Here is a 12,695-nt window from a genome sequence, read left to right as displayed (position 1 = left end):
TTTACATCAGCATGTTAGGATACATATCTACTAAAAGTCAGCAAGATTTTGTTATGCAAGTTTTTTTTCGACCTTGACAGAGGTCAAGTGTTTCAAATATTCTGCATCATGCTCAGAGATGGTATTTACAGAGTCGGCTGTGATAGAAATGTTTTGCAGCTTCAAAACCTTTTTTTCTTGCGTTTCCTCTTCTCCTCAGTTCCTCCCGCTTTCTCAGACATCCCTTCCCCCCTCTAACTCTCCGTTCTCAGTCTTTCCCTCATTTCTGATCCATTTTTTATGCATTACTCCATTACTCTCAAGTCCCATTTACAGTGCATTATCTCCTCCCATCTTCCACAAACACACTTTATACTTCTCTCTCCTTCCTTCAGCCACTTTGCTTCTCTCCTTCCCTTCCTCGCTCTCCTCCAGTGCATTACCACACTTTCCTTTCTTCTCCCCTTCAACCCCTTTATTATCTCTTTGTCTCTTATCCGGTCACGTCATCCCATACTTAGCATTTCATCCCCCTTTATCTTTATTTCCCATCTAGTTTGTCATTCAGTGTACATCACGCTGCCTGTCTGCACTGCTGTCATCCGCCCTTTTAATTAGTTATTCAAAGGATGCTATATAAATCGTATATAATATTGCCTGTTGTCTCAGCTCCTTTACCACACAGATGTACAAATGTCAGCTAATGAAAAGATGGGCAGTCAGTCCATCCAGACGTTTATTTAAACACATGAATGCACAGACAACAAGCAGACAGCAGAAATTTGATGAGGTTGTAAATCTCTACATTATGAGCTGCAGTTCTGTTGGGCAGTAAGATGCGTGAGCAGTGTCTAGAGATGCTATCCTGTAGCTTTGTGATAACCAGGGTGATATATTCTTCTGCAAGTTCTTCAATGTAAAAGACATGCAGGAAGGATTTCAAGGCCCTTTTTCCTCTCAAAGGTGGTTCTCTTTGATTGAAGGACACAGCTTGCGGGAGCCCATTTTCATCGCTGTGGATGAAAAAAACAGAAACATATTATTTTGGTTTGAAATGACGAGTGATAAAATCACATAATCTGAAGAAAATGGACTAGAAAAAAAGCATGATGTTTACAAAATATTGTCTGAAATTCAAATAATCAAAAGTTTCGATGAGGTCAACAAAGGTCAGAATGTCTTCACTGAAACTTTTTGACGATTGTTTTTTAATTGGCTTCTCGGGAGTCCACCAACTTTATGGATGTGCGAAACTTAATTGCTGTCTTAATGAATGAGCATAATCATTATCCAGGAAATTATTTTCCTTAGGAGAGTTCATGATTTATACCGTAATTTGGAGTAAAACTTGAGGCGAATGTATGGAGGAACATGAATCATTAAGTATCCCATTAAGCTGTTTGAGATGTATTTGCTCTTCTTCAGCAGAAAAAATGACGCAGACTCCTCTTAATCCACAAAGGGGGCTTTAAGTAAGCTTTAACCTTCAGCAATATCTGTCACCAGGATGAATACCCACACATGAAATGGTAGAACCAGGCCTCAGTGTGATCCACTAGACAGGTTGTCCACTCTTGCAGGGTCACCTTCCTGTTCATGTCACGGTCACATGACCTGCAAACACAGCACAGTGTAAAACATAGTGACCTCATAACATGACATGCATTTACCCATGCTCTTATGAACCCGTGCAACTGTTACATGCACGCAATACAACATGACAGATTGATACACGCAGTATAAATGTATGGAAAGGGCATTGGGGCTCAACATCAGCCACTGTCTTTCAATTCACCCCGCAGCTTTATCTCTGAAGGGTACTCCTTCAATTTGTGTTAATCCATGGGCAGCGGGAGACACAGTGGGTAATAAACATTATCATTGCTGGGAATGGCTTGACATTGACACAGCCAGCCCCTACACCCACAAAACCTGTCAGTGCAGACTGGCAGGGAAAAGGGGGGGTTGGGTGGGAGTATGGACGGTAGAGAAAGGAGAGATGGAAGGATGCAGGAATTAGTGAAAATTAAGTAAGGGAGGCAGAAGACAAGTCTATTTGAGGATGAAAGCAGGAAGCAGAGAAGGGGGAAAGAAGTGTTCCAACGTGGAGGAGGAGGAGTAAGATGATGGAGAGATTGTGTGGTCATGAGAACGGAGGGGAGGAGGACACAGGAAGCGGCTGTTGGCATTGAGGATGAATGGATAGATGGCGTGCAGAGAGAACAGCATGGTGGGAGGTACAACTTGGTCACAGAGCGGGGGTGAAATGCATCGCTGTGTGACATTTTTAACCCTTGGTGTTTCAGTAATTAGCTAGAGAGCAACATATTGCAGGAAACAGAAGGTCCACATTATGAACCTGTGTGAGACACGAGGTGATGGTCATCAACACTGACCTTATGTTATTGACTACCTAGTAGTCTTATGGAGCTTGGGAATTTGCCTACTATTCAAATAAACTGTGTATATATACTATATGCACCCATACTGACTGAAAGAATGGTGTAGCACAATGTTCCAGTGGCATCTTCTTGTAACGCAGCTTCCTCAGGTCCCTGCGGTTCAACTTGCCATCGTTGTTCTTATCCAGCATGGTAAATCTTTGCTAAACAGAGAGCCAGAACACGATTGAAATAAAAGAAGCATCAGGTTCAACTTTTCATTGTTTGCACTACTTATTTAGCATGGCTGACAAACAATGGAATAAATATGCATTGTTGTAGTGATGCATGCAACATTAGGTCCAGGGGTAGCAATGTCAGATTTAAGGTTTTCAGAGGATGAATTTGTGATCACCTTTCATACTATGCCATAATCAGGTCATTAGCATTAATGATTATTGCTAATAAGCACTTGCTAAGCTTAGATGGTAAACATGCTAAATAGCCTACGTGCTAAACACATGGGTGAACATCATCTTGTAAGAATGCGAATGTTAGTAATTGGTTTACAACATCCCTGTGCTTAAGTAAAGCGGACACCAGCATGGCTGTTTTCTTGGCGTAATTTTCCCCTTGCTAGATTTACTCTGTTGAAAGACAAAATCCTTGATTTGTTCGTGGAGATGTGTAAAGTGCCAAAAGAAATGATTTAAATCCCCAGAAAGTGTGTATGTTTTTCCAATGTTCAAAGTAAAGCATGAGTCTTCTTTTTATTTACTTGGGGCCAGGAGGTCAATATAGCTGGCACAGGGATATTGAGTTATCCCTCCATTCAACATCTTATTGAATAATTTAGTGATTATTGACCAAATCCTATTTATACATGGTGTTCTTGAGAGGCACTGTCTCATTCTGTGGACGACTACACCACAAGCAACACATGAACTTGCCACTTACACCAGGTTGTTAGCATCGATTTCCCGCTGGACAATGCATGAAGAGCAGTTTGTATATTAGTGCGATGGGGGTGTCTGGTGTCAAAAACAACTTTCTGTTCAGTGTTGAGTTACACTGGGCCTGAAAATGAACCCTTGGCATATTCTTCTTCCGGCTGTCCTTCCGTTAGCATTACATTTTGTTGTGGATATTGATTTCATTTGCATTATCATTAGATGAGATAATAATAGGTCATAAATCATGTTTATTACTCAACAATTATCTTCACCCCTTGGGCGCAGACTTTTGTTGTTTGTCAGTCTGCTCCCTAGGCCTACATTAAAAAGGCAATAGACAACTAGCACATCAGACTGGTAATATTATAGGACACACACAATGTTTTTGCAGTCTGTTGATGTTGATAGGAAGATTGATCTACTTGTATAAGTATTGTTAGCAACATAGCTAAAGCTAGCTGACTGTACTGAGAAGAAGGAAACAAATGTAAGAATCATCAAAGAACTAGAAACCTGTGTGACCTGTCATATGACACAATGACCCAGAATCAATTCATCAGCATTGAATTACTACATTGGACAAATGAGTCACGCCTCTTTTTATTGGATATGAAGTCACATGACAGTGACTCCATATCCAATAAAGGAAGGTATAAAAACTGAAATTGGTTCTGTGTAGTACTGCAATGCTCCATTGATTTGAATTCACTGGGTCACATGACATAATAGCAATTGAAAAAAGACTTTTGAATCAAAAAGTATTTTTCATAAAACAGGTAAAAGAAGAAGAACTATAATGAATAAAAAGTAAATGTGTCATATTTGGCCAGCAAGGTAATAACTCCTTGTACGGGTCACTGGGTCAGATGACATGAAAGCTATTAAAAAAATTGTAAATGATCTTCTAATTGAAAAAGATCTTGTCATTATTGTACAGCCATTGCATTGTGAAAACAGGGGAAACAGTAAGAAAAGTTGTGTACTGCCACTTTAAGCATGAACTCTCAGATACCTGTGCGAGTTGTGTCCTCTGGGTGTGGCTCAGGCAGCTCTGGGGTGGGGCAGCAGGTACATAGGACTCCCCCATACGACTCAGGAGCAGAAACCAATCCAGGAGACGATATGGAAACTGGCCTAACTCTTCCTCAGTGCATTTAGCCCCGGGGACTGATCAAGACAGATAACAGAGCTACTTTGGCAGGTTAAAGTAAACAGTGGAAATTGTGGGTAATATTTAATGCTATGTGTGTTTATTACCCAGACAGGGTCCTGTGTGAGCCAGTGCTGTGCGGCGTCTCTTTCTGCAAGCTTCTTTATGCAGCAAACACTCACTCCCATAGGTCTTTCCCAGAACACTGCACACTGGTGCCCTCTGCCTGATCACATGAGCCAGTGTCCCAATGCAAAACTTTATGTAAGGTGCACAGCCGGATAAAAAACTGTTGGAATTTCCTCCCTAAATCTTCATATTTCTTCCTCATTTGATATGATTATAATTAACAATTTCATACCCAGTTAATAAGCAACTTTGCATAGATATAAACTATAAATTCGAGTACATTTGCTGGTGAAATACAGACAATTGTCAAAATATTTACAAAATAAGTAGACTTTTACTTGGTTTAAAAGCCATGAAGCATTTACCCTGGACAGGACTGAGGACAGACACACTTGGGGACACCAACTCCATTTTCCTGAACTACCTGGCACCAAGATCCGGCTGGACTGTGGCATTTAAGCAGCTCACAAAGCTTTTCTGAAACACAGAGAAATGTTTCTTGTTACTACTGTTTTTGTTTCCTAGTTTTACATTTGTGTTTCATTGCCTGATTACAGTTCTGTGTATTCAGCATTTTGCACTGATTAAAGGTCTTTTGGATAAAAGCATCATATAAAATATCTCGTCTATTTCAAATGATGAAATATCACAGGTGTGGAAGAGAAGGCCAAGTAAAGGCAAAAGTAAAGCAAAAAGAAATGACAGGAAAATGTCTGAATGATGGGACAACCACCTTGTTTCAATCTAAATATACTGTTAATTATTGGCCTTAAATGCAAAATGTTACCCAAAGTGTTTTCAAATGAAAGACAATGCAACAATGATCAATGCATTTTGTTTTAATTGTTACTTCCATTGAACATTATGGTCTCCTTAACCCCAAACTGTGATGAGCCAGGCATTGTTGCATTGTATTTCCTATTAAATTAAAAAAGACCTTCCTGTGTCTATACGATATATCGTACAGACATAAAGCCACATTCCTCAACCGTAAGTCTTACCTGGCTCTACTCTGCCAATATACGGTCTCAGGCTCTCCTCGGCTTGTCTCTGTTTGCGCTGGGCTCTGCCTCTCTGACACACACACACACACACACACACACACACACACACACACACACACACACACACACACACACACACACACACACACACACACACACACACACACACACACACACACACACACACACACACAATATTCCCTACAGTCGAGCAGAGCTGAATGGATGAAAGGATGGATCATATGCTTTTCTTTTCATGTCATTCCACAGGCATGCACTAAACTCAGGTATTAACTTGTCATTGTAGACCTATTGTCTTAAAATGTGGATCATGAGCCTCAGGTGATGTGTCCCCACATGATGATTGTGTATGTTTTAATCTGTGTTAAAAATCACAGCTGAAGGAATCATCTAAGAAATCAGAAAATATCTACATGTGTTAAATAAACTGTTAAATGAAACCAAGATGAAATTGGTATGCATTTTATCATATCACCCATCATACGACCTAATTCAAAACTTATATTTCCAGAAACTTTGTAGTAAGAGCCAGGTCCACATCTGCCCCTAAAGTTCTCCCAGATGGGAAACCGGTGCAATGCTGACCAGAAATTGACTGGATCAATGCGTTTATGAGTTAGTGGATTTAGACTTCTTTCCAGTCATCATGATCGCTTCATAATAGGTGTTTACGTAGTAGCCTACTATGTAAACACCTATTATGAAGCGGTCATGATGACTGGAAAGAAGTCACAAAATATCTATGTGATTCTTTATCTTTTTTTTATAGTTATAAATCTATATGAAACAATCTCAGGGCATTCTTCATGCCCAACTAGGTTGCAGTTTTTAATGCAATTTAAGAACATTTAGACGTTACCCCAGAGACAGTTGGACTCACCGTGGTTGCACCAGTGTGTAGACTTTGGACAATAAACAAAACAAAGGTCAAGCTCAGGTTCATGGCTGAAATAAGAGCAAGAAGAGATCAAAATCTTACTGCAGAAGGAACATCCTGGATTTATTCAAACAGATCATGCAAACAAGGCTGTGGTTGCAATTTATGTAGAAAATGATATAAGATTAAATTAGACATATTTGTATCTTTTTCAGGCAGCAATCCTACTGTAATTGAACAAGTAGTGATATCAATTACACTTGAGAAAATGCTAAGAAATAAATAGTGCTTAAAGACTATCAATTTACCAAGATAATTTACCGTTAATAGATTTTTTTCTCTGTGGTGTCATTTACATGACTATTATTCTATTTCCAGTCATTCGGATAATAGAGCGGGAAACAATGCAACTCATTGAGTCTCAAGAAAACAATAATTTTCCGTCACAGAGGAAACTGAGGGTTGAATTACTTATTAGAGTGGACGTTCAGGATTTCAGCAGAGGAAGTTATTACAGTCTAACAAGTCATTCTCTATCCCTGGCTGCTTGAATAAAAAAACCCATCTTACCTGGGCCTCTGTCGCTCACTTTTTTTGTTATTCCCTTGTTGGTGTTCTCCTTCTTTCCCTTGTTGCCTGATACCTTTGCCTCTCCGTCTCAACGTCTTCTGTGCAGCCTTCCTCAGCAGTCTTTCTTTATATTTTCCTTTGATCCATCTATTTTTACATCCTTGCCTTATATAACCCCTCCTCTCTGCATCTCCCTGTCTGTCTGACTTTCTTCCCTTCACATTATCTCCTTGTTGAAGCAAGTGCACAGGTATGTGAAGCCACTTGAGAACATAGTGCTTTAGATTGATGCTGCGATATGGAGAAAAGAACAGGAGAGGTTTTTTTGTTAAAGAAAGTGGGGTTGTTTTCATTGAAATTAGCCCTGGACCAAAGAAAGATTAACATGCCAGGGTCATTATATGGTCACACCTCTTATCTCTCTGTCTTTGTCTTATTCAAACTCACTTTGTCTGTCAGACATACAAAGGGAATGAATCTGAAACTGTCATGGGCAATACAAGGTAAAAGGCTGCTCTCTGCTGGTTATAATGATCAATAGCACTTTCACTGTATGACTGGAACACATTGGGTGGGTCTACTGCAGGTGAAATCACAACATGTTATCTGTCAGTCTGTGGTATATGTTTCACCATCATTTAGTCAACACTTCTTTTGATTCATTCGACTCTTTAAATATTTACTGGAACCATTCTTTAAAAAGTTTCCCTGTTCCTTACTTGAATGTTAAATTCAAGTAGAGAAAGAGAAAATAGAAAACAAAAAGCAAAAAACATGTAAAACACAAAGAACATGTAAAACAGAACAAAAAGTAAAGCAAACCAACACAATTGAAATGTAAGTAGCTGTTGGTAAAGCAGCATGTTTGTTAGTGTACTGTTGTTGTGATGTAGTGTATGTACTTAGGCAAGGGGGTCAACAGGGGCACAAAGCTCATTAAAGGGGCCTTGTAGGATGATCCATTGCCGCATTTATTCAGATTATTCATGTTTTTTTTAGATGATATAACACAAACAAATTACACATTTACCACCATTCATCTGGGCGATTATCATGCACGTGGGAAATCATATCTATAAAACTCTAAAATATACTAAAAATAAAGCTTTGTGCAAAAAAAACAACCAATGTTGTGGCACTCTCTGGGATGCATTATTATGTAATTTATAACATCTTTGAGCAAGCTTAACTCTCTTTGAACCTTATATTGATTAATACAGCTAGTATAATTTGATTCTTATATTGTACTGAATTAAAATGTTCTTCTTACTAGTAAAGTAGATGATCTTAGTATATGCAACTGTTTCTTACAGTACAATATTTCGTTGGAAGAGCACAAGGTGCACAGGAAACATACAAATACAACGAAAATGAATGCCCCTCTTTTTCAGCTCCCCCAACACTCACCAATTAATAACGATACGAAATATAAATAAATAAATACAAATGAATGTGAGATACATCAAATATAGCCCAGAAACAAATACTTTGGTAATTTCTTTCCGATCATTACTTCGTGTGTGCACAGTTGTGTTTAGGTACTGTGTGTACGCGCCTACGTCATTGTATACATTTTGGTTTACGTCTCATTATAAACCGACGTCACGTCATCGGTAGCGGGAAGCCTGTAGTTTACAAGCTGTTTCTTACGGTGAACGCAGACATTCGTCACAGTATACTCCTGAAAACAAACAAAAAAACAACAGCAATTGATTAAAGTAACGGTTAATATGCAAAGAAGGTCGAAAAAATGTACATATGTCAGCAAACGTTCACTTTGAGGCCAGCCTGCGATGTCACCCTTTGAGACCCAGGTGACATATATTAACGCTCCGCCCAGCTGGGAGCGAGAGGACTGTGTCAGAAAGATAAACTGCTTTGGAAAGTCAGTGAGCACGGTGTGGTCGTGTGCTGTGGGTAGTTTATGTACAAGACTTACGAGCTGTTTTCTATGAGGATTTTACAGCCCGGATTAATGTTGATGTCCTCCCGTCTTTTTCAGTCGGTAGCGCTCGCGGTGTCATCAGTTGATCCGTGTTGTCATCGTGACAGTGAAACTAACGGCTAAACGATAGAGTAGCTTCAGGCTATTTTAACCTTAAAGTGGAATACTTCATGGGAATACAAGGAATTCCCATGTGTTTATTATCCACTCATCTAAATGCACGGGGCTCGAAAACAGACTTGACATAAGAAGAAGCTTTTCATTGAACTTGTGTACAGGCTATGGGCTAGCCAGCACTTCACATCAATGAACCCTATCTGTTTTAAACGGAAAGTGAAAGACGAACCCCCTCTGCTTTACTTTACAACATGTTATTCACAAGCCAAGAACAAGTGGAGTGTTTGCTGACCCTTAATTGAAGTTGTAAACATGAGATTCGCAGCATAAGGTAAGCACAAACATGTTTGTCGGTTACATAAGTGGTGTTATGATTGAGAAATGAATGATGGGACAACAGTTAAAGTGTTGGCAAATATTTGCTGCCTTTATGATTACATACATCTCCAATACCATATTTCTCTATTTGTGTATGTGCACAGAACATAGTAGCTATATATTTGCATAATAAATGACTATTAGGTTTGGATGAAGTAGTTCTTATTAATCCTCATGTTGATGCTCAGTGAGGCAGAAGAGGCCATGTTTTCTAACGTCACAACATCATGCCCTTGAAAGAGTTAGCTACTGTATCATGAATGAGGATGACCAGGCATTTATGTAATAAGCATATAAAAAGCAACTAGTGTTTAACAAATTATTACAGAAGTTGCACTCGGAGGGTGATTTCATATTGTAGAGCATTTCCTCCTGACAAGTGTCTCTAGAGCCTCTCTGTATGGCTCAGTAGTTAATACTTGAGTGTAACTCAATCTTGTTTGAGACACACCACTGAAATGCGTTTTCCTCATGCACTTGTGAGCATTTAAGGGTAACTTAAGATGACTCATGGGCCTTCATGCTCCACTCAGACAGGAGTTCCAAATTAACCAGGGTTTCTATACCATGCAGTGCAGCCTCACATATTCATATTTTTATACCACAACTGAAGTTGCTGTCAATCAAGTCTCATAACTATGTGTGTATACCATTTTAGGCTGTGGTCTATTACAGCCCAGACAGTGAAAAGCGCCATGGCATCAATGTGCCGGCACACATTAAGATAAGACATGACCTTAGTGTAAGCGAGATGGACACTCTTCTGGTGCTCCAGTGTTTGGGTGTGGTCGCATTTACACTCACGCACACTCACACACAAATCCATGTGTGTGTTCCTCAGGCACCTGTTGGTCCTCGAGCGCCACCTTGGCTGAGGGTGTGTTTACAACTTGATTCCCCCCAACAACAGCTGAATGTCGCCAGCATGTGCCTGCCTCCTTAAGACCCCCCAAATTGCAGTACAATATGTGAGGGTTTCCCAGACTCTGCCTCTGTTGTCTGCCTCTCTTAATATGTGCCCTTACCATCATCGTCTAGCTATGTGTGAAGATACACATCACCCTGTGCATAGCAGTCATTCCAAAAGTCTCTTAAGGGTGACCTTGAGACCAACAGATAAGATGTTAAAATGTGCTTTCGTGATGCTAAAATGGACCACTTGCAGTGTAGAGAAGTGTTGAGTCATTATGAAAGGAAACACAGACTGAGAGAGTCTGCTAAGAGCTGGGTGAGTGCCTAACAGCCCTTTGAAAGCATCAGATAATGCACCATTTCCACAGTAGTGGCTGTATTTAATTTTGTATTTTGTTCTGCTCTTATTTATTCTGTCAAAATGGACATGGCATCTCCTAGACTATATTTTTTTTGACTCTTTGCACATGCTGTCCCCTATTTACTATAACTTAAAATCTAATCTAATGGCTAAGAATGTAAGATGTCCAGGGATTGTTAATGAACTGTGCAGAAAGTAGTTTTTGTTGCATGTCTGTGCTTTGTTGTTCTACTCAGAGCCTAGTCACTTGATTTGACTTTGACTTTTCTCTGATCCTCCTTGCCCTCTTCTCTCTCTGTATGTGGTCTATCATTAGAGCTATACTTAGCCCCGCTTATCAGTTACCTCGGTACGACCACAGATGTTTAAGGGCTTGGAATAGCTCAGTGTGGAGCAGAGTGTAGAAACAGAACGTCAGATGCATTGCCATAGGCTCAGAAACTGACAGGAGCTTGGAGCAAATATGCTTTTGAAAGATCAGGATATACTCTTTTAGTTAAAAAAAACAGACTCCCGGTCAAGAATGCTCTTTTACTCTTTGCACGTTACCTTATTTAGAGTTTACTTTACGATAGATTTCCATGTTGCTTGTGGAACCATACCCTAATTCACCCTTTAGTGAAGTACTTTCAAAGATAGCCATTAAGAATGATGACCTAAACTACAACAACAATCTGCACTGTGATAATGACCCGATTCTAACTCTTGTATTATATCAAATTATAGGTTGCATACAATGTTTTCTGCACAGGAAGCAGCACTGTTTAGTGATGAGTGGTTTTTCATTGTGTATAAATCCCTCTATTCCTTTGCTCCAAATAGTGTTTGCACAGGTGTCATAATGAACACAATGCAGAATGGTAGCAGCAGATGTTTGTTATTATTGGCTTGATGATGACATTTATTGTCTAGGCTCAATGAGCTGTTGCTGAAATACCAGAAATCTCGAACTAACAGCAGATATCATGACTTGTCGCACAGGTGTTAAATAGAACCATTATAAATCAAGATTTTTGGGGGAAATTAATGTCTATAATCTCAATATCTTGCATACCCATTGTACACGTACACAGGTGTTTCCGCTATACCTGATTAGACCCATGTCCCGGCTGTGTGGGCGTGTTCACACACTGTGCTTTATTGACAGCGTGTAGATTACATCCCAGCCTTAAGAGACGCCGAATTAGCCTTAAGTGAAAACACCTTTGTGAATGTGCAGGACCTTCACTGTGTGAGGCTTAATGATACATTGTAGTTACAAAACAGCTAAAAAAAAGCACTCTCAAGTAATTCAGTGTCATTACCATCATTATTATTGTATTAGCACAACTTCATATTATCAATTCAATGCCGTACCTATATTAAACGCAGAAGCATTGCATATTTTCTTTCTGCTATTGTGGCTCATATCAATAAATGTTACAGATAGACAAAGTATGCTTGCCGTGCTTTATCTAGTGTTCCCATATCTTATTAGCTTCTGGTAACGTGACCACATTGAGCTTGCATTGCACATAGTCGTATGATCCCTCTCCTTAAAACCTTTACATCGCCTTCAATAATCCTTCAAGGCTTTGAATCATGTGGTATTATAGGATCTTTATGTCCTTTGGATCAGGCGTTGTACAACCAATGTGCTGGAGTTTGTGAGCTGTGTTTTGAGGTTAAACGTTTGCTTTCAGCTTATCTAAAAGAACACTGCTGAGTCACTCTCAATCACAGTAAAGGACCTGCTGCATTCTGCGTGCATCTGTGCAACCGTCTGTTTTTTCTCAGATACTATTGTTTGTTTTCAAGTTCATGCTGTACCTGTTTCATTTGGCACGTTGCCTTCTTTGTTATTCAGTGATATTGTATCATTCTCACTCCTAAACTGCCATTACAACTTAATGAACATATGTTATTTCTTGTGAGTTTA

General features: G+C 39.5%; 2 protein-coding genes across 2 annotated transcripts in view; one reads left to right on the top strand and one right to left on the bottom strand.

Annotated features, from left to right (window-relative positions):
• Positions 1 to 773: 773 nt before the first annotated feature.
• sparcl2 (SPARC-like 2) lies at positions 774 to 7,180 on the bottom strand. The gene is made up of 9 exons (XM_063874120.1): positions 7,065 to 7,180; positions 6,498 to 6,562; positions 5,594 to 5,666; positions 4,958 to 5,069; positions 4,571 to 4,689; positions 4,326 to 4,480; positions 2,472 to 2,584; positions 1,499 to 1,593; positions 774 to 992 (listed from the first exon to the last, which is right to left on the bottom strand). Exons 2-9 carry the CDS (start codon positions 6,558 to 6,560, stop codon positions 937 to 939), a joined length of 786 nt encoding a protein of 261 aa, XP_063730190.1. The 5' UTR covers positions 6,561 to 6,562; positions 7,065 to 7,180; the 3' UTR covers positions 774 to 936.
• Positions 7,181 to 8,933: 1,753 nt separating this feature from the next.
• The window catches only part of ccser2a (coiled-coil serine-rich protein 2a), a 53,627-nt gene continuing 49,865 nt past the window's right edge, over positions 8,934 to 12,695 (top strand). The window contains 1 exon segment of the mRNA XM_063874999.1: positions 8,934 to 9,457. The gene's annotated coding sequence lies outside the window, so the exon portion shown is untranslated.

The sequence above is a fragment of the Eleginops maclovinus genome, chromosome 22 (genome assembly GCF_036324505.1).
Source record: "Eleginops maclovinus isolate JMC-PN-2008 ecotype Puerto Natales chromosome 22, JC_Emac_rtc_rv5, whole genome shotgun sequence".
Classification (NCBI taxonomy): domain Eukaryota; kingdom Metazoa; phylum Chordata; class Actinopteri; order Perciformes; family Eleginopidae; genus Eleginops; species Eleginops maclovinus.
This window is presented reverse-complemented; position numbering and strand designations above follow the sequence as displayed.